The 22,053-nt window shown below is 42.8% G+C and overlaps 1 protein-coding gene across 3 annotated transcripts in view; it reads left to right on the top strand.

The window, feature by feature from the left end:
• Nucleotides 1-2,212: 2,212 nt before the first annotated feature.
• Nucleotides 2,213-22,053, top strand: part of ADAMTS9 (ADAM metallopeptidase with thrombospondin type 1 motif 9) — a 176,543-nt gene continuing 156,702 nt past the window's right edge. For all 3 annotated transcript variants that reach the window (XM_037040884.1, XM_037040885.1, XM_037040883.1), the window contains exons 1-3: nucleotides 2,213-3,075; nucleotides 3,594-3,997; nucleotides 8,997-9,159. In XM_037040884.1, coding sequence (XP_036896779.1) covers nucleotides 2,961-3,075; nucleotides 3,594-3,997; nucleotides 8,997-9,159 — 682 coding nt within the window. In that variant the 5' untranslated portion in view covers nucleotides 2,213-2,960. The remainder of the gene's footprint in view (nucleotides 3,076-3,593; nucleotides 3,998-8,996; nucleotides 9,160-22,053) is intronic.

Genomic DNA, 22,053 nt, shown 5'->3' with positions numbered 1-22,053 from the left:
TACTTGATTGTATTGTAGTTCTGCTTTTAATTTTTTTGCAAAACTTCACAGTTAATACATCCTTGCTAACACTTCTTACCTTTTTTTGATAAAAGTTATTGTAACAGGTGTAAGGTGATATCTCATCGTGGCTTTGATTTGCATTTCCTTGCAGTTGGGCCATCTCTACGTCTTGGGGGGGGAGCATTTATTCAGATCTTTTCATTTTTTAAATCAGATTATTTGTTTGTTTTTTACTATTGAGTTATATGAGTTCTTTATATATTTTGGATATTAACCCCTTATCTGATACATGTGACTATTAAAATACATGCAAGTATTTTCTCCCATCCCATAGTTTGTCTTTTCATTTTGTTGCTGGTTTCTTTTGCTGTACAAAAGCTTGCTAGTTTGAGGTAGTTCCACTCGTTTATTTTTGCTTTTGTTGCCTTTGGTGTCAAATCCAAGTACCATCACCAAGAACACTGTCAAGGAAATCACCACGTACGTTTCTTCTAGAAGTTTTATTTTGGGTCTTGCATTCAACTCATTAAACCATTTTGAGCCAATTTTTGTATATGATGTAAGGAAGTGATTCAGTTTCATTCTTTTGCATGCATGTGGCTGTCCAGTTTTCCCAACACCATTTTTATTTAATTATTGTTCAAGTACAGTTTTCCATCCCCGACTCCCATTTTTTTAAGGAGACTGTCCCTTCCCCATTTTATATTCTTGGCTCCTTTGTCATAAATAAATTGGCCATGTATGCATAGGTTTATTTCTGGGCTCTCTATTCTGTTCCATTCACCTATGTGTCTCTAAAACTGCTATATATCTTAGTAATTTTATGGCGCAAGTTCTAGTATACTTTCCATAAGAATCAACTAACATTTTGATTTCTTGGTATTTTTCTGTTCCTTGCTAAACTTTGAGCAACTCCCACAGGCTGTGACTGTGAGGAATTTCATTACATAATGGCAAGAAAGATTGGGTATTACAAGAAATGTATTTTAGTGAATTATTTTGAAGGCTTAAGAAAAAGACTTAACTGTCATCCTTAAAGAATCTCTTACTGTGTATTATGCAGATGTTACTATTTTACCTTCTTTATACAACATTGTATATATCCACTATAAACTCCAGGAATACAGGGGAACAATGTCAATAGCAGTCCATCTGAATTAACTTCCTTAGGATTTTTTAGTTTTACCAAGTTATTTTTTCTCCTACCGAGAGAAATATATTCATTAATATTTACAGAATAGCGGACACTTAGCATACTGTTATTTGGTTCCTGGTATTAGCAAACTTACGTATTTTCAACCATGAGTGTCAGCCTACTAATAAACAGAAAGCTCTGGTTCTGGAAAACTTGGGAAAATATACATTAGTCATACATTTTACAAAAATGGTAATTCCTTTTCTCTTGAAATTAGCACAACCTATCTTCCTGAGTACTGGTAAAAAGGAAAGTACTTTTGAACCATCTTGGATTAAATAATTTACACACGCGCGCACACACTCACATACTGGCATCCTCCCTCCCTGAATTAATTTCGGACTTGAAATTTGCATCCAAGGACGGAGGTAAAAGTACGCTGACGCGTCAGCTTTTTGCAGCCCCAAACATCTCTGGCAGAAAGCAAGCGGAAGTGACTGAGAAATCCCTCTTAGAACTGGTGCTTCCCCTCTGGGGCCAAGACTCTCCTCTCGCACTCGCCTCCTTCTCCTCCCAGTATCTCCGCGCCAAAGTCCCCGCCCCCTCTCTCTAGCAAGTGTGGTTCTTAACCTTTTTTGGGTTGAGACAAACAGAAAACTGTGGACCCTCTCAGAATGGGGACAGAGTCTAGGGGACAGAGCACAGTTTGAAAGCTTTGCGAAACTTTAAGGAGATCAACGACGTGAAACACACCCTAAACTGCAAGATTAAGAACGCCATCCATAAAACTTCTGACTTGGGGAAATTAGACGACAAATCTCGTCCCTAGTGAGACACTGGAAAGGCAGGCGCTCCTCCACTTGGTCACTTGTAAGAAACCAAAAGAAGGAATTAGACGGGGGGGAGGGGGGGGAGAGGAAGAAGACTTGCAAAAAGATGGGAACGGAGAAAAATAAAGAGAAAAGGAAAGAGAAATATGGGAAATTAGAGGAGAGCAGTAGGAGGAGGAGTAGAGACCACGGAGGGGGTGGGGTTGAGGGAGGCCGACTCAGAGAAGCTTACAGACGGAGCGAGGAGGGGAAAGGAGAGACTCCTCCAGCAGAGAGGAGACGAGAGACAGACCCAGAAAGCTAGACTGTGAGCGCCAGGAAAGGGAGACCGTACTGTGCTCTCCCTCTGCAGGACAGGGAGTCTCAGAAAAGCTCTTCTCCACGAGGTGGCGAGAACCGCGACCCGCTGCCCCCAGCGCTCCGGGGGCTTCAGGCCCGGGCATCTTGAAGCTGGAGGCCGGCCGGGAGTCTCGCTCGGACCGGACAAGCAGGGGGACGCGGTCTGGAAGGAGGCGGTCCGCACTCACTTCGCTTTCTCCTCCCCTCTTCTCCTAGAGGCGGGCACCCGGGGTATTTGAGCGGCTGAGGACCCGCGGCCCCCCCGCCTCCGCCCCCCATTCAAGAAGCAGCTCCGCTATCCCCGCCAGCACAGGGCGCCCGCCGCGCCTCGGAGCGCACGATCCGCGCTTTCTCCTACTCGTTCCCCGGACATTATGCGGCCGAGCAGCCGAGCCCCAATCCTCCTTCTACTGCTACTCCTCCGGCTCCTCCTGCGGCCTGAGCCGCTCAGCTCTCGGCAGGCGGCGGCGTTGCTCAGCCGAGCGCAGACAGGACCCTCCCGGCGAGACCTCAGCGACTCCTAAAGTTAAAACTTGGCAGCGAGCGCCCGTCTCCGCGCGCTCTACGCGGCCGCTGCCTCTCGTCGCCGCCGCAGCCAAGGAGGGCAGGAGGGAGGGGGGGGTGGGAGCAGCGGGGGAGGGGTGAGGAGCACCATGCAGTTTGTATCCTGGGCCACACTGCTAACGTTCCTGGTGCAGGACCTGGCCGAGATGGCTAGCCCAGACGCCGCGGCGGCCGTGCGCAAGGACAGGCTACACCCGAGGCAAGGTAACGAGGCTCCGGACCCCGGGACCCCTGCACTCCTGTCGCCACCTCCCAGCCTCCACTCCCGGGAGCGGGCACCCCATAGCGGAAGCCTCTTTCCTTTTCCTAGAAAGAATTATTTTCCGCTTTGCAGCCTCTCCCTTCTTTAGGTCATTCCCAGCCAATTTCTAGAGAGTAACACTGTGAAAGTAACTTATGCCCCACACCCATTGCTTTTAGCCTGATTTTTCCCCTTCCCAACCCCCGTACCCCAAACTACCGTAACTTAGTAACTGGAGGCAACGTCTAGGGGCCGGCGTGTTTTATTTTATTCTGGGTATCTGCCAGAACCTGAAATTACCTTGCATATTTTGACCTGTTCATTTTTCTGGCTCCTACAAAATATTTATCCACTGAGGGCAAAGAGATTGATTCAAATGGGAAGAAAAACCCGCTGGGAAATAGGACAAAGCCCTCACCTTTATCTTAAAACTTGTGGAAAACTGAATTACTGGATTATATGTCTCTGCTTCTCTTTGTAGTGAAATTATTAGAGACGCTGAGCGAATACGAAATCGCGTCTCCCATTCGAGTGAACGCTTTCGGAGAACCCTTTCCCACGAACGTGCACTTCAAAAGAAGGCGACGGAGCATTAACTCTGCCTCTGACCCCTGGCCTGCCTTCGCCTCCTCCTCTTCCTCCTCCTCTACCTCCTCCCAGGCGCATTACCGCCTCTCTGCCTTCGGCCAGCAGTTTCTATTTAATCTCACCGCCCATGCCGGATTTATCGCTCCACTGTTCACTGTCACCCTCCTCGGGGCGCCCGAGGAGAACCAGACCAAGTTTTATTCCGAAGAAGAAGCGGAACTCAAACACTGTTTCTACAAAGGCCATGTCAATACCAAGTCCGAGCACACGGCGGTCATCAGCCTCTGCTCAGGAATGGTGAGTGGGCGCGCGCCCCCTCCCCTCTCCCCCCCACCCGCTTTTGAAGACTTAATTGCTTTCTAGCCTAAGACTCTCACTCACAGCGGCAAGTCTCTGGTCTGGCGTTAAGTAGGAGCCTTGGAAGCAGGTTTGCGTCCCGCGCTTTGGGTAGCTATCCCAAAGCTTGCACTTACACTCGAGAGGAGCGTTCGAGGGGGTTCTGGATTTTGGGAGCTTTCTAAGGTCCTAACCTGGCTCAGCTGCGCTTTGCCTAACGCCGGGTGGCGGCTTGGAATTGGTATACAAACGTGGAGAGTTTGAAGCACACTCAGCGGCCCAGGAGCAGCTGAGGGCAGGGAGGACACGAGTCCTTATTGGTGCGTCTTGAATTGGAGGTGTGGGCTGAAGATCCCTGGGCGTGGATCTGGGGAGTTCCATCCGTGTGCCTTGGAGGGCGGTGCGTAATCTAAGTCCTTGGGTACTCTTCTAGCCTTTTTTCACGCTCCAGGAACCCTGAGACAGAACAGGATTGACAGGGAACAGTACCAGTCCCGGGAAGGGAAGGGTGGGCCCAGCGCTCTGGGGGCGGGGAAGAGGGCGGAGTCTCCTCCAGCCCGAGAATTCGGGTGGAAACTGGTGGTAGGGTGTGGCGCAGTCTGATTCTGCACCCTGCTGGCGGTGGGACAAGAAGTAGATATAGTGGGAGAGAGCCTAGAGAGGCTGACCCGACGGGATTTGGGGGCTTTTATCACCCATTGGGGTTTCCTGAGAATTGGAAGAGGGAACCTGCAGAATACATTTCCCTTGAGAGGGAGGGCAAGAGAGCTGGGCTGCAACTTCCGAACGCAACAAATACAGACTAAGCAGCGGATCCAAGCTGGTACCCTGATCCCCTGCTTACCACAGCCCCCGACTTGCCCTCCAAGAGGTCTTACACGGCATCTGCCCTTTCCCCCCGTGACATCTGAGAACCCGCAGTAAGATTCTGGTCCCAGTGATTGTAGTCCTTGACTTTCTCAAGCGACGTGCGTAGCTGCGACGCGTGTGTGACGCAGAAACTTTCCCGCTTAGGTTCTCTCAGCGCACGGCGCCTAGGTGATGCGTTAGTCTCTTTCAAAGCACCCACACTCCCCACTGCCTCCTTTTAAAGTGGGAGCATGGATACTTACCCATGGTGCTCGGCTGGCCCCTCCACGCGCTGCTGTTCCTGGAGCCAGAGATCCCCCACTGGATGTGGCAACCGTCCCCATCGCTCCACGGAGTGCTCCGGTGGCGAGCTAGGAAAGCCGAAAGACTGGGGAGGCTTAGCCTGCCGGGACGCGGGCATTGGGATGAGCCCATTTAACCCCCAGCAGAGCCTGGCACCGTCGCGCGTGGTCGAGATGGTTTGTGGGTGGACCGATACGGCAGTTCGGAGAAGGCGGTGGGGGGCGTTGCGATGACCCATCGCTGCCTCAAGACCTAGGTAGGACGGGAACCCAGGAATCCTGTTCTTTGGAAGGTTACGGCCCGCCGGGCTGGACGTACGTCAGGCGCCAATACCAAAAGCATCACAGTGACTGTAGATCCCAAGACTGTGACCCCCAATTTCAGAACCTAACGGTTAGAGCTGCGTCTGTACGTCAAGTTTGTAAACAGCCTTTACTCCTCCCCCGTCCCGCCTCCACACCCTGCTGAGTGGCCCCAGCAGTTGAATGAATATTTTACTGCGCAGGAACTTAATTTCTATTGGCAATTTTAGGCAGTAACTCGCACGTGTAATGGCAAGTGGTAACTCTGAGGGAACTGAGGCCCAGGCGTCAGAAAAGATGGCTAGTGTCTGTAACCCTATTTATATTGCATTTAATTTTCAAACTGCCTCTTTGAGGATGGGGGCGTTTAACATACGCCTTAAATATAGCCACGCTTCAGTGATTAATCTAGCCCCAAACCCTCCCCCTTTGTCTTCCTTCTGGAATTTATCCCCCCCCTCAAGATTTCCCCTTACCATTTTTTGTTTCAGTAGAATTGTGAAGCTCTTGGTGTCCCTCTCAGGAAATGTGCCAGAAAATCTTTCACTTTCCAGAGCGAGCTGTGCTATATCCCCTCCCCCACCACACACACCTCACCGGTAAAGTATGTTTCCCTGAATTCCATCTCAGAGGTGTCTCTTACGTTTTCCGAGCTACCCTAACCCAGTTCTAGCCCTCTTTACTTCTCTCCTGCTGTCTCATTAAGACTCATGTCTAAAAAATATTTCCATCTGGTTTTCCTCCAGTCTTTTCCCTCTTATCTCTGCCACTAACAGATTGGTGACGACTGGGTGCAAAATCACATCACTACCCTCTTCACTGACTCTACGAAGCTCCTCACTGCCCAATGAACAGCTATAAACTCTGTCTGGTACATCAAGCCACTTACAATACACCTTCTCACCCCTCTCACATCCAAATGTCCAGGGGGATCTCTCAAGCTTCCCCCACAAGTCCTGTATTTCAGGCAATCTGCTTTTGCTTCTTTTTCTGAATTTACCTCCCATCCTAATCCTGCCTCATTGCCTTTGGGCCTTTGGATTTCTCTGTCATCTCACCCAGCATCGCATGCTTAAATTATATCTTTCTTTTGAAGAGTAACTTACATATCTTCTTTTCCAGAAAATCCCTTCCTGTTCCTGTAGACTACTATTATGTCTCCCTCTCCGGCTTCATAGACACTTCTCCGTATGTCTCCTATGGTTCTCAGTATGCTTGCCTTTGTATCACACAGTTCTTGTACTGTGTGTTCTGTCCCTTTCACCTTGGCAGCAGGATCAGCATCCGTGCATTTCTTTCCTGTGTTGGAGCTTTATAGATTGTAGGTACATAGTCCCTATATTTGAATAAATGTCTGCCTTGACCAAGAAAGGATTACTCTTTGATCAAGCAGCTATTTGTGAATCAACAACAAAATTAATTTGGCACCAGATGGATACCATTTATTGAACTCTTATGTGCTTTGCCCTGTAATGAGTACTTTATATCTGTAGTATCTCATACCAAATCCTCACAACAACCCAATCCTCAAATAACTCACTTTACAGGTTGGGGAACTGAGGCTCTGAGACATAGAGACTTGCTCAAAGCCTCTCACAGCTCCTAAGTGGCAGAACTGGGGCTCCCACCCAACCTCCCTGACCCATGCTCTTAACCATTCAGAGACTGATTCTATAGTCCTAAAGAGAATTTCCGGGTGGGGGGGGGTGTGTGTTTGTTTGGTTGGTGTTTTGTTTTGTTTTGTTTTGTTAAGGCACCAGAGTAAAGTCAGGACACCTGAGTTCTAGATTCAGCACTGGCATTATTCAGTTGCTTCTGTACCGCCAAAAAGGAACTTTGGACAAGTCACTTCCTCCCTCTGGGCCTCAGTTTCCCTGTTTAACAGAGGTGCCAGATCCGTGCCAGATGAGCTCCCAGCTTCTCTCCCAGTATTTATAGTCTGTCTCTAGTAGGTTTTACATATGGTAGTATGTGTCCTGCACTGTGTTCAGAGTATACTAGAGTTGTGTATTGAAACTGAGAGAGCTGCCTGGATGAGGTTAAATTTGTTAAATCATTTCTCTATTCTGCTGCTCTGTTGCTTAGTCTTACCACACCAGAGCTGCCCCCTCATTAAGTCAGTGGCTCATAAATCACGTGGGGACCTTTTTTTAAATATAGATTCTAGACCTTATCCCTGAAAGTTTTGAATTTGCAGATAAAAGACAATGCCCCAAATCTGAATCTTTAGAAAATGTCCCAGGCAGTTTTGCCACTTAGCTGGGTTTGGGAACCAGTGTCTTAACTTAGTGCTTCATAAACTTTATCATGCATAAGAATGCCATGGAGTCCTCATTAAAATTTTGATTCCTGGGCACTATTCTGAGATTTCTGATTCAGTAGGTCAGATTTGGGTTGGATTGTGATTATTTGAATTTTGAACAAATTTCCAGATGATGCTAATGACCTTTAAGGACAGTCATTCCCCTTGTATCCAGGGAAAGATGAAAGTCCTCAGCTTTGCTTTGCTTTTTTTTTTTTTCTCTTCTCCTTCTCCATCTTCTTTTTTCAGTGCAGGAAAAGGAACAATGGAGGATAAGAGAAGGGCTTGATTTCTCCCTTTAAACATTGCATGGTGTGGGGAACTTTTGCACTCTTGTAATGTTTGGTTTGGGTGGTTCAACCTTGATACCTCATGCATCATTTGCAAATCTTGCTGGTATGTGGGAAGAGAAGGAGAAAGGGTTACCTCTTTCAAGGTGCTTAGAATGATTGGCAAAGAAAACTGTATCCTAGTGGCCAGAGGCTAACACCACAACAACCACTAATGTGTTCTAAGCCCTTACTACAAGTTGTCACTTTGCTGAGCACTTAAAATGCATTATTTCACTTAATCTGCAAGATAACCCCTTGAGTGAGTATTTTTACCCCTAATTGATGAACAAGGAAGCTGAAGCTCAGCATTTAAGGAAGTTGCCCAAGGTGGGTGGGTAGGTGGCAGTGCTGGGACTAGAAACTAGGGCAGCCCAACTCCAAAGCCTTGTGCTGAATCGCTCCTTATTGCAAAGGGAAGGGCTGGTGAGAGACTCATGTGCTAGAGTCACAGGTGGCACCACCGTGAGTGCCTTGTGGTCAGCATGTACTTCCTGAACCTCAATTCATGATAAGGCTTCCATGGGTCAAGTTTTCCCTTGGAGCTTATACCCATCTTTAAGTTTCCAGGCTGTGTTCACACAGAGAAACACTCTCTCTCAAAAAGTTTATAGAAGGAAATATGTGATTAGAACGTCAGCACCAAGGACGTGTGTCTTACAGGTAGATTTGGATAGCAGGTGCAATCGTGTAGAATCACATGAAGGATAAGGTACTGGTGTGGCAGAGGATGAAATGAACCGCTTCTCCAAATGTATCACAGCATTTTAGATTTAAGCAGCCCTCATGTGAAAGAGATTGGGTAAAATGGCACTATCTCCACTTTGAAATGTTACATTGTGTATTGAATCAGTCTCTGATTTCCTCCTTTGCAGCTGGGCACATTCCGGTCCCACGATGGGGATTACTTTATTGAACCACTACTGTCCACCGATGAACAAGAAAATGAAGAGGAGCAAAACAAACCCCATGTAATCTATAGGAGCAGCACCCCACGCAGGGAGTCCTCGACAGAAGGGCATGCGTGTGCCACCTCAGGTATTTGCTTCTTGCTTCAGCAGAGATCCCACCTCTGTGAGATGGGTTAATTGTCATGCTACAAAGATGTAGCTCTTTCACATGCTACAAAGCACTACCATTTACATTGTCTTTTATTTGATATTCAAGTGAGGTAGGTATATCTCCATTGTACTGATGTGAAAGCTAAAGAGAGTGGCAGCAACTTGTCCAGGGTTGCACAGCTAATAAGTGTCAAGACCAGGATTCAAACTGAGATAGCAGTGACTCCCAGCCCACTATGGGCAGAGTTGCCTCTTTTGTTGAAGTTGCTAAATTTTGTGATTAAGTTTTAATAATGTTTGAGGCGATTATAGCCATATCTTCAGTTAACAATTGCTTATGTTTTTTTCTATTTATTTATGTTTTTACCATGTAAAGTTACAAAACAGTCTTACAAATGAAACTCATAAAACTTCTATGTGTTTCTTGGAATTTTTCCTGTCCACTTCAGGTTTGCTCATGTTCTGTGGCTTCAGGAAATACAGGGTGGAAGTCTGGGTTGCACAGTCAGGTTTCTATCAGATGCATCTATGCCTACAGCTAGATTTCCTTCCATCCTAGCCAGATTTGTTGAGGCTTTATGCTGACAGTGTCTGGCCATTGCCAAGGATGTGTCTGTCATTCTAGGTACCCTCTAAAGCTTATGCTTATCCATGTTACTCAGTCTGCAGTTTTGAAAAAACCCTTCACTGTCTTTGAAGCCTGGTTACTTTCTCTGTGGTGATAGCTTATGATTAGAAGTCAACCCTCAATTTCTTCCTCTGTCTTAGAATGTTTGTTACTATATATATATATATATTTTTTTTTTAATTCTTGGGCTTTTCATTTCTACAAATTTATCTTTATCCCTATTTTCTATTTTTAAAACTTGTTTTTCTGGATTAAATAACTTCTCAGGGTCTTTCTGGCCTCTCCAAATAAGATAAAAATATAAGACTGATAGTTAGTTTCCTAAAATGCTCCCCAAATAATCACTTGTTTCATCTCATCTCTGTCAGACTCTTCCACTAGGACAGTGTAGCGTCCTATTCCCTCCTGGATATATTATTTCTAAAGCGAATCATTTAACAAAAGAACATTGGCTGTGTACAACCTGGAGTAGTCAAGTCGTAGGAAGTAGCATCGTGGGGCATAGCACTGTGGGACTTTTGGCTTTATGCCGTTCAATGGCCTGTTCTTACTACCAGGGCTGGGTGGACTCTAACTGAAATATTCTGTCTGTTGGACTGTCTAGAGAGCCAAGGGGCAGGAGAGGGAGTATGAACGAGGAGCGTACTTAGAAGCAATAGTCATAGCAGCTTGCATGGTGCCAAGACTGCCAGCTGCTAGAAGGTTCAGTGGGAAAACATTTATCATATTTTGTTGACCATGCTGCTAAGAATGTTGACATTTGCTTCTTGACTTCCCAAATCTGAATTATCAAGTGCGTATTTTATGCATGTGTACACACACACACACGTATATGACACATGATAGAAAGGAAATACATGATTCCTCCCTTTCTGACTTACTGATATGTGTTCCAAAGATATTTAAATAATATTTTCATTGATCAGTTTGTTGACCAGTGGTACTTTGTGTCATTCTTCTGCCCTGAAGTGGCAGAAAACCAACATTTTTTAAAAACTACCATTTATTACTGTTCTCTACTGGTGCTAGGCAAAGCACTCTACCCACACAACTTCACTTAATCCTTACCACAGCCTGTGGGGTAGGTAGCATTCCTAACCTCCATCGGACCTGGTAAAGGAGCTGAGGCTTTCAGATATGAACAACTCATCATCTCACGGCTAAACCATAACGAGCACCCATGCTTGCCTGCCTTGTTCCATGATTCGTTTTCTCTGTGCAGGTGTGGTGTGTGTGCATGTGTGTGTGAAAGAGAGAGAGAAAGAATAATATCATTCAAAATATCCTCAAGGTTTTTTTTTTTAATTAACTACTCGAGTCAATGGACATTATTTAGTTGATTTTGGGGGCTAGAAGACAGGACATTGTCAAAACTTGTTAAAAACACAAAGAAAAGAGAATCTGAAAAGGTGAAGATTGAGGACAGCAGAAGATGCCTTGTTTTTTCAAAACAGCTTATTTGGGCTCTGGTCATTATTGGTATTGGGGCCTTTCAGTGCCACATTCCAAATCACAACTACTAGCTTTTCCTTTTCCTTCTGATGTTGGCTTGTTAGTGACTAGTGTTGTGGGCCTTTCCTCCATCCAGTGGCTTTGATTGGCTCTTGCAAAGGTTGCTGCTGGACTCTGCTACTCTGGTTTCTCTCCTCCAGCTGCTCCTGCATCCCTTCTCTCAGTCCAGATGCAGGAGGCTCACAGTACCTGGAAAGAACTTTGAAACATGACACAGTTCACCAGTAGCCATTAGAGGGATGGACCAGCAGGTCATGGAAACCTCTGAAACCAGGTAGCCTTTGCACAGGGAGGGAAATAGGTGGGGGTGAGGGGGGTGTGGAGAAGACACTCAGGTGGGAGAGGAAAGCATCCTCTCTGGAAATATCAGTCCGTTTATCCATTCAGCTTCAGGTCTTCCCACCCCGAACCCCAAGAGCAGTGACTGGTAACCTAGAGTAAATTTTAGAAATACCCTCTGAGCCTCATACAAATGCAGATTTTTAATTGTCGTTCTATTGCAGTTGTCCTAATTTCCCCTCATTGCTTTCTCCTACCCTGCCCACCCCCATTCTCCCCACAGTCAGTCCCCATCCCCTGTCCATGTTCTTTAAACAAACAAAACCCCTCTACCAGACTAGAGAGATGGAGCAAGAATCACTGGGTTTAGTAAGTGCTCCAAGTGATTCAGAAGTTCAGCTAAAGAAGAGTCCCTGCTAAAGCTGGATTTAAGGTACTAACCATTGTCCATAGCTTGTTGTTTGCTTTGCCCTGGACTTGGCTTTCTCCAGTATTGTTTTCTGTGTCATCTCTTCTCACAGGGTGATAGACTATTTGAGCTGGAAGAAACCTTAGCCGTCAGCAGTAGGCCACCATGCTAACTGAGTGAGCAAACCAGGCTATAAATGAACAAATTCTAGTTCTGGGATGTTAAGTTATGTATTTCCAGGAGTGATAGTTAATCTATATATTCAATATCAACCTATCAGAATTTGAGATAGTGCAACCCTTGGAACAGACCCTGGGGATCCCTGCTGAGCTGTGTGTAACCCTTTAGTTGCTGGATCAGGGGAGTCTACCCAGGACAGGGCAGTGTGGCTTACACCCCTGCCTACAGTTGGGACCTAAGTCTTGCTCATTTCCGATTCTTCACATATGTCTAATTTTCAAAGCAAGGTTCTGAGATAACATGTTAAGATGACATGTATAGAAAGAATCTTATAAAGTGAAAAACTTCATGGGTTTAGAAAGACATCTACAACTCAGTTTACTCATTCCTGTGTGCATTTACTCATTCAGCCATAAAGTATTTATGGAGTAACTCCTCTGTGCCATGAGGATAAAACCATAAAACGGGGAATTGTCTTTATGCCAGTTATTTATTATGTGACCTCAAGCACATTTAGAGCATAAAGAAGGAATAACATATGCCTTTCAAGGGAATAGTCAGGACTGAGTGAGTATGAAATAACGAAGGCTCCCATAATCCCACATGGATTATGTGTTTAGAGACAGTAAGCAGCACTGAATGGCAGATTTTTAAAAAATGATTATGAAAGTAGAAGTTAAAACACTATTGCAAGGGAAGGAAAACTCAAAATATCAAAACCCAAAGCCAATCAGTTTCCTGTGATTAAGCTTAGACATTCCTGGTAACATGGTCACAGAGGGCTGATGGGACTTGGCCAAGTCCCATCAGTCCTTGCTAGCCAGTGGCAAGGCCGAGAGCCTCTTCTGTCTGCTTGCTTTCTCTACACATAATGCTGCATTTGAAGATTTTATTTCTTGAAAGTTTCTCTTGGCCCAGTGGCTGCCCTTCTGTGCTGTCTCTGTTTTGCCATCATTGGAGATGCGTGTGTGTGTGTGTGTGTGCATTTGGGCCACTTGAAAGTATCTGCATTTATTTGTGATTTTCCTCCTGTTTGTAAGTTCCTCAGGATTCAGGATGGGGTGTGGGGAGTTTTCTCTTTCCTATGGTGTGCCCTGTGACTACGGGTTTCACACACGACTAGTCCCCAGTAGACTTCATTGAGCCCTCTTCTTGCCCCGCACACCAGGGGGCCCAAGTGTCAGGCCCATGGGATCCGTTCAGGAGAGTTTGTTGTTTTTGTAAGCCACTTTCGCCCATCCCCATCACGTTGCATTTCCAGATAAAACCCCAAATTCTATCTATTTAGGACCCCACAGACACTCTCTATTTGACCCTGAGTTTTGCACAAGGGAATTTAGTTATTCTTATCAGTGAGATAGACATGCTCGGTAGGTGAGCGAGAGAAAAGCAAGAGAGTAGGCCAACAGAAAAAAGATTGGTTTGTTTGCCTGGACATAAAAAACAGTGTTTTTCTGTTACTGAAATACTTCTCTCACCCTTCCATCTCAGCAAGGCCTGCTGCTGTTTATTGTTTCTTAACGCATTTAGGAATTATATACTGATTGACCCATTAATGCCACTTCTTTTTCTAAAGATTTTATTTTTTTATTTTTAGAGATATTTTATCAGTGTGTAGTTGCCTCTTGTGCACCCCCTCCAGGGGACCTGGCCTGCAACCCAGGCATGTGACTAACTGAGAATCGAACCAGTGATCTTTTGGTTTGCACGCCCGCACTCAGTCCACTGAGTTATACCAGCCAGGGCACATTAATGCCAATTCTAAGGAAATAATTGGACAATTGTGTAAAGGTATTTATGGGAGAATACACAATTGAGTGTTGTTTATTATAGAAAAATGCTGGAAACAACCTAATGCCCGTCAGTATGGGGATATATCAATAATTTATGAGGTGTGCATTGGGTAGATTCCTATGCAGCCATTAAAAATGATGACATAGATGTATGTTAACAAACAGAGAAATACCTGTATTTAGTGAATGGGCAGCGATGATTAGTGTATATGGTGTGATCTCATTTTTAAAAAATAATCAAGCGTGTAGATGTATATGTATAAAGAAAAATATCTGAAGCAATATGCATGAAATGTTCATAGGATTATTTCTGGTTGACAGGAACATAGGCAATCTTTACCTCTATATTTTATATTGTGATATTCTTGCCATGGTTCTGTAATATTTTCATAATCACCAAATGTAGTTTAAAGAGGAATGGAGGTAGTGGCATATAGTTATTTTTTAGCCCCATGGTACTTGTCACCAGGGACCAACAGCCAGGCCAAGATCCTGTGATTTGCTTCTTTTCTCTTTTTTGGAGGGGAAAGGGGAATGAGGTAGTTTCAATACTATACAGATAAAAATCCTGCTTTTAGCTACTTCTTTGGAACACTGGGCCTGATCAGAGCTGAGAGTTCCCCTAAACCCATTTAAATTAGGCCTGTGCCTATTGGACTGACCTTGGGGATCACCATGGTTTAGTCTCCATTAGGGACTGGGGACTCTGTCCATCACCCCCGTTAAAATGTACTGTTACTTCTCGGTTGGGGTCCCAATGATATGATCATAAAGCCTGAAAAATATAAGTTGATAGTAAGTCATCATTTGTTGGACTCATATTATGTGCATATGAGATCTCTGTGCTATACACATTCTATACATTATCATATGTAATCTACTCATCAACACTACAGGGTAGGTATTATTATGCTTATTTTACAGGTGAAAAAATTACAACTCAGGAAGGTCCTACTAGGAAGTCCTAGGAACAGTTTGTCCTACTAGGAGGTGGGGCTGACCTGAGCCCAAATCGGATTCCAATGTGCGACACTGTGGGACAAATTACCTAGAAAACACGAGTGGAAGAAGTTGCCATCTAAAAAATCCTTTTTACTTAAGATTTCAGAACATCTTTTTGGACTTCCATCTAATCTGATTTCTAAATGATACAATGGCTAACGTTTTTTGAGCGTGCATTGTGTGGCAGGCACTATCCTACATGTTTGCATGGATTATGTGTTTTAATCCTTACCTCAGCCTCGACTTTGCATTTAAGGAAACAAAGATACAGAGAAGGCCATGAAGTTGACTTACCCAAGGTCACAAAGCTCATAAGCATATCCTTTTGTCCTGGTCCCATTAGTGGGTTTTTCCCCTACTGCTTTGTTGATTGGATTGTATTCACATATGAAATAGTTTTTCTGGTAGGATTTTTTACAAGTCTTCCTAGAATTTGATTTGATTTGTGGAGGACTGCCTGGTGCCCAGAATTCCCACCAAAGGCTAATGACTCACTGCAGCCTTGTGTCTCCAGCATGCCTCTGTTGGAGTGAATACTTGTTATACATTAACCTCTCAGATCCATTAATAATTTAGCATAGATTAGATGATTAGATTAGCCGCCTAGAGAGTGGGGCCCAAATGGAGTGAGAGACAGAGCTAAGGAGCAAACAGACCTCTGAGGGGGCTTTAAATAAACAATTCTGGGATAGCGCGAGCCTTCTGGGCAGTAACAGAAGCTTTGGCTGACCTCACTGGGCCCTTCTGGGCCCAAGCAGTTCAGTGGTTGTTGGCTAATTAGTGATTTCAAAGAGAAGCCAGTCTGCCTCCACTTTCCCACACGCTTTTATATCCTCAGACCTTTCCCCTCAGCCTTTCAGCCTGTGAACACAAGGACAGGCAACATGTGAAGGAGCCATGTGCTGGGCAATGTACAAGCACATTGTGTGTTATTTCATTTACTCCTTGAAGAGCTCACTGGGAGGAAGATGTTCCAGGTACTCCCATTTTCCAAATGAGAAAACTGAACTTGGAGAGGTCAGTGAACCAGGACTGATTTGACCTTTAAAGATAGTTCCTGCTATTTGGGGTTTATTGTTTTGATTTAATTTCCTTTCACTTACCCCTTTTTCTTCCTCATCAGTCTCTATACCTTTTTCTCTGTTTTATATTTCTCAAGGAGTTTAGGATTAACAAAGTCAAGTGTAATCAATGGCCTCTAAAATTCTTTGTAAATTATTAGAAAATTACTGTTTTAAGTAACTGAATTATTGAGCTTATCACTTCAGCTTTATCTTCTTTGTGGCATTTATGTAAAAACATTGCTTTTTTGACATTGAAATCTATAGTACAACATTCCAACAAAGTGATTAAAGGATAGTGAAAAGGAAACTTCTACTTCAGGAATAGTTTCTTCTCTCGTTTGTTCTTATTTCTACATTGAGGTTTTCTTTTTTGTTTGTTTGTTTTATTTTTCATCTTGTTTTTTTTAAGGTTTTATTTATTTATTTATCTTTAGAGGGGAAGGAGAGAGGGAGAGAAACATCAATGTATGGTTGCCTTTTGTGCATCCCCTGCTGGTAGTTGGCCTGCAAGGAACCGGTTTGCAACCCAGGCATGTGCCCTGACTGGGAATCGAACCTCGATCCTCTGGTTTGTCATCTTGTTTTTTAAAAAAGCATTTTAAAAATTAGAGGCAATGGTAAAATAAACATGCCACCTACATTTAACAATGACAAATAATTTTCCACATTTGCTACTTAATTTTCCTTTTTGCTAGAGAACTTTAAACTACACTTAGGTATCATGACATTTCCTCTAAATACTCTAAGATACCTATCTGGAAAATGAAGATATTTTCTTATAAAACTGTAACATTATTTATGATGGTCATCAAAATCAACAATAATTTCTCCTTAGTCGCATAAAGAGTACCTAATTAAAAATTTTCTAACTGTCCCCCAAATGCCTTTTTATAGACCTTTATAGCTTAGACTGTGATCTAAACAAGGCCCACACATTGCAATTGGTTATGTCATTGAAGTAACTTCACTTGTCGTTGTTGATGTTAAAATTGCTGTTGTTTCCGTTTTAGTTTTGCTCCCGTGGCCCCTTTTTCCTTTCCTACTTCTTTTACTCTTTGATTCACCTTTCTCATAAGGTCAGGCTGCATCTGCAACAATGTAGAAGAGCAGAGCCAGACCCCAAGCCCAGAGCGGGTACTGAGAATGCAGCCAGGTAGCCATGGAACAAGCCACTTATCAGAGTAATTTCACTGAGCACAAAAAAGCAGTGTGGTTAGGTGACCTTCTTGATGCATTTTCTGGAGGACCTTGATAGCCCTATTAAAAAACACATTTCACACACACACCAGTAGAAAGATCCTCACTTTATAGTATTTGCTGAGACGACTTTATCAACCATTCACGGATTTTACTCCCATGTGTTCTGAAGCCCAGAAGAGATAGTGTGCAGTTGGAGGTGGAAAGTGACAGGTTAGATTTGGACCTGAAATCAAGGCTCCTTGTGTGTGAGAGGTGCTTTCCTGCCCCCTCCACCAGACCTTTTGGTTACTTCTGGATCCAGAGACAACCTGAAAGCTACCCATTTCACCTACAGTCCAAAATCAGTGCCTTTCTTTGTCACCTATCATCAGATCTTGGTTGTTCATGTCACTGCTTCAGAAACCCACCATCTGCTGCGGCAAAAGGGTCACACAGGTCGCACTTTTGTCCACGTGTCCTTTATACTTGTTACTTTAAACCCTTCCCCTTTCCCCCTAATATTCTCTCCACTGTACTCTCTGATCACTGTCAGCCTGTTCTCTATTTCAGTGTCTTGGTTATATTTTGCTTCCTTGTTTATTTTGTTGTTTAGGTTCCTGTTAAAGGTGACATCATATAGTATTTGTCTTTTACCACCTGGCTTATTTCACTTAGCATGATACTTTANGCCTTGTAATACAGTTTGGTATCAGGTATTGTAATTATTCCTGCTTTGCTTTTCTTTCTCAAAATTGCAGCTGCTATTCTGGGTGGTTTATGGTTCCATATAAATTTTTGAAGTGTTTGTTCTATGTCTGTGAAATATGCCATTGGTACTTTAATAGTAATTGCATTGAATCTGTAAGTTGCTTTGGGTAGTATGGACATTTTGATGATGTTAATTCTTCCAATCCATGAACACAGTATGTGTTCCAATTTGTTTGTGTCTTCCTTGATTTCCTTCTTCAGTGCTGTGTAGTTTTCTGAATACAGGTGTTTTATCTCCTTGGTTAGGTTTATTCCTAGGTATTTTATTTTTCTTTTTGCTATATCGAATGGGATTTTTTTCTTGATTTCTGCTTCTGCTGTTTCATTATTGGTACACAAAAATGCCTCTGATTTCTGAAAATTGACTTTGTATCCTGCTGTTTTGCCAAATTCATTTATTAGGTTGAGTAATTTTCGGCTGAGTCTATAGGATTTTTTTAACTTTTTTTTCTTTTAATTTTATTTATTTATTTATCTTTAGAGGAGAAGGGAAGGAGAAGGAGAGAGAAATATCAATGTATGGTTGCCTCTCATGTGTCCCTTGCTGGGAACTGGCCTGCAACCCAGGCATGTGCCCTGACTGGGAATCAAACCAGGATCCTCTGGTTTGCAGGCCTGCACTCAATCCACTGAGCTATACCAGCCAGGGCTTTTTTTTTAAACTTTTTATAGGATTTTTTTATGTACACTATCATGTCATCTACAAACTGTGACAGTTTTGTTTCCTCCTTTCCAATTTGGATGCCTTTTATTTCCCTTTCTTGTCTGATCACTGTGGCTAAAACTTCCAATACTATGTTAAATAGAATTGGTGAAAGTGGACAACCATGACTTGTTCCTGATATTAGTGGAAAAGATTTTAGTTTTTGCCCATTGAGTATGATGTTGGCTGTAGGTCTCTAATATGTGGCCTTTATTATGTTGAGGAATGCTCCTTCTATTCCCACTTTGCTGAGTGTTTTTATCATAAATTGGTGCTACACCTTATCAAATGCTTTTTCTGCATCAATTGATATGATCAAGAGATTTCTGTCTTTGCTTTTGTTTATGTGATGTATTAAATTTACTGATTTGGGAATATTGAACCATCCTTGCATCCTTGGGATGAATCCCACTTGGTCATGATGTATGATCTTTTTAATGTATTGTTGGGTGTGGTTTGCCAATATTTGGTTGAGGATTTTAGTGTCTATGTTCATCAGTGATATTGGTCTGAAGTTTTCTTTCTTTGTTGTGTCTTTATCTGGTTTTGGGATTAGGACAATGCTGGCTTCATAAAAAGAGTTTGGGAGTCTTCCATCATTTTGGATTTTTTGGAATAGACTATGAAGGATAGGGATTAACTCTTCCTTAAATTTTTTGTAGAATTCTCCTGTGAAACCATCTGGTCCAGGGCTTTTGTGTGTCAGGAATTTTTAATTACTGCTTCAATTTCATTTGCTGTTATTGGTGTATTCAGGCTTTCTGCTGCTTCTTCACCAAGTTTTGGAAGATTATATTTTTCTAGAAATGTGTCCATCTCACCTAGGCTTTTGAATTTCTTGGCATACAGTTGTTCGTAGTAATTTCTTACAATCCTTTGTATTCCTGTGGTATCAGTTGGCATTTCTGATTGTGTTTATTTGGGCCCCCTCTCTTTATTTCTTGATGAGCCTGTTTAAAGGCTTGTCCATTAGTTTATCTTTTCAAAGAACCAGCTCCTGGATTCATTGATCCTTAGAATTGCCCTTTTAATCTCTATGTCATTTAATTCTGCTCTGATCTTGGTTATTTTCTTTCTTCTCCTTGCTCTGGGCTGTCTTTGTTATTGTTTCTCGAGTTTTTGTAGAAGTAGGGTTGGGTTGATTTTTTGAAATGTTTCTATCTATTTTAGGTAGGCCTGTATTGCTATGAACTTCCCTCTCAGGACTGCCTTCACTGTGTCCCATAAGTTTTGGGTTGTCATGAGTTCATTTACATTTGTTTCCAGAAACTTTTTGATTTCTTTTCTAATTTCTTTCTTGACCCATTCATTGTTTAATAGCATGCTATTCAATCTCTATGATTTTGAGTGTTTTGGGTTTTTTGCCTTGGAGTGTTTTTCTAGTTTCAGTCTCTTGTGATTCTAGAAAATGCTTGGTATGATTTCAACTTTCTTGAATTTGTTGAGGCTTGTTTTGTGTCCTGTCATGTGGTCTATCTTTGAAAATATTCCATGTGCATTTAAGAAGAATGTGTATTTATCTACTTTGGGATGAAGAGCTCTACATACATTAGTTATTTCCATTTAATCTAGGGCATTGTTCAATGCCACAATGTCTTTATTGATATTCTGTTTGGAAGATCTCTTCATTTCTGACAGTGGGTTGTTAAAATCCCCTACTATCATTGTGTTGCTGTCAATATCTTTCCTGAAGTCCTCTAAGATTTTCTTCATGTATTTGGGTGCTCCCATATTGGGTGCATATATATTTACAATATTTATGTCTTCTTAGTGGATTCCTTTCTTATTATTAAGTGACCTTGTGATCACTGTCTTTATGGTCCTTTTTCTTGAAGTCTATTTCGTCTGATATGAGTATTGCTACCCCAGTTTTTTTTTTCCTGTCTGTTTGCTTGGAAAATTTGTTTTCAGCCCTTCACTTCCAGTATGTGTAGCTCTTTTTGTTTTGAGGTGGGTCTCTTATAGGCAGCATATGTGTGGGTCATGCTTTCTTAACCATTTAGCTACTCTATGTCTTTTGATTGGAGCATTTAATCCATGTACATTTAATGTTATTATTGATAGATAGTTATTCATTGCTATTTTTGTACCTGTGTTCCTCTTTCTCTCTCTCTCACTCTCTCTCTCTCTTTTCCTTCCTTTCCTTAAAGTAGGCCCTTTAGCATCTCTTGCAGAGCTGGTTTGATGGAGGTGTATTCTTTTAGACTTGTTTTGTCTGGGAAGCTGCATATTTGGCCTTCTCTCTTGATTGAAAGCCTTGCTGGGTAAAGTAGCCTTGGTTACAGGCCTCTGATTCTCATTACTTGGAATATTTCTTGTCATTCTCTTCTTGATTGGAGCATTTCCATTGGGAAGTCTGCTGCTAACCTTATCGGGGATTCCCTTGTATGTTACTTCCTGTTTTTCCCTTGCTGCCTTTAAGATTCTCTCTTTGTCTTGAAATTTTGCCATTTTAACTATGATGTGTCTTGAGGTGCGCCTCTTTGGGTTCCTCTTGATTGGGACTCTCTGTGTTTTCTGGATTTGTGTGACTTTTTCTCTCATCAAATTGGAGAAGGTTTCCATCATTACTGTTTCAAACATGTGTTCTATTTATTGCTTTTCTTCTTTTCCTTCTGGTATCCTTATTATACAGATATTATTACATTTCATATTGTCTTGCATTTTTCTAAATCCCTCTTTATTTTTTCTGAGCCTCTTTTTCTTTTCTTGCTCTTTCTGGGTATTTTTTTTTTACTTTGTCCTCCAGCTCCCTGATCTGATCTGCTTCATCGATTCTGCTTTTCATTCTTTCTACTGTGTTCTTCAGTTTAGATATTGTATTCTTCATTTCCTCTTTCCTCTTGTCGATAGTTTTGATTTCGTTTTTCATGTTGATACTGTTTGCAGTGAGTTCATTGTAGTTTCCCTGTAGTTTCTGGTAATTCACTGTAAGCTCATTGAGCTTCCTGATAACCATTGCTTTGAACTCAATATCTGGTAGTTGAATTGCCTCTATTTCATTTAACATTCTTTCTGAGGCTTCCTACTTTCCTATCATTTCGGAATTGTTTCTTTGTTTTCCCATTGTTTGTGAGACTCTTCCTGTTAGTCTCACCTTCTTAAATTGATCTGTTCTGACTCCCTGGTTTATGGTGTGAACTTCTGTGGTAGAATACCTGTGAGATTCAATGGTGCAGTATCCTTTGGGTATCCTGGTGTTCACCGCTTCCACCTACTCTTTTTTGTGATCATTTGGATGGGTAAGTCAAAATGGCTTAAGACAGCAAGAGAGTATTCTATGCTATTTACACTAGCAGCGGAAAAGAAGAGATAAGGGATCCTTTGGCTATGTATAGTGTTGACTGTGATATT

Source organism: Sturnira hondurensis, unplaced genomic scaffold (genome assembly GCF_014824575.4).
Source record: "Sturnira hondurensis isolate 20B ecotype Veracruz unplaced genomic scaffold, ASM1482457v3 Scaffold0002840, whole genome shotgun sequence".
Classification (NCBI taxonomy): domain Eukaryota; kingdom Metazoa; phylum Chordata; class Mammalia; order Chiroptera; family Phyllostomidae; genus Sturnira; species Sturnira hondurensis.
Note: the sequence above shows the minus strand (reverse complement) of the source record. Positions and strands in the feature narration are given on the sequence as shown.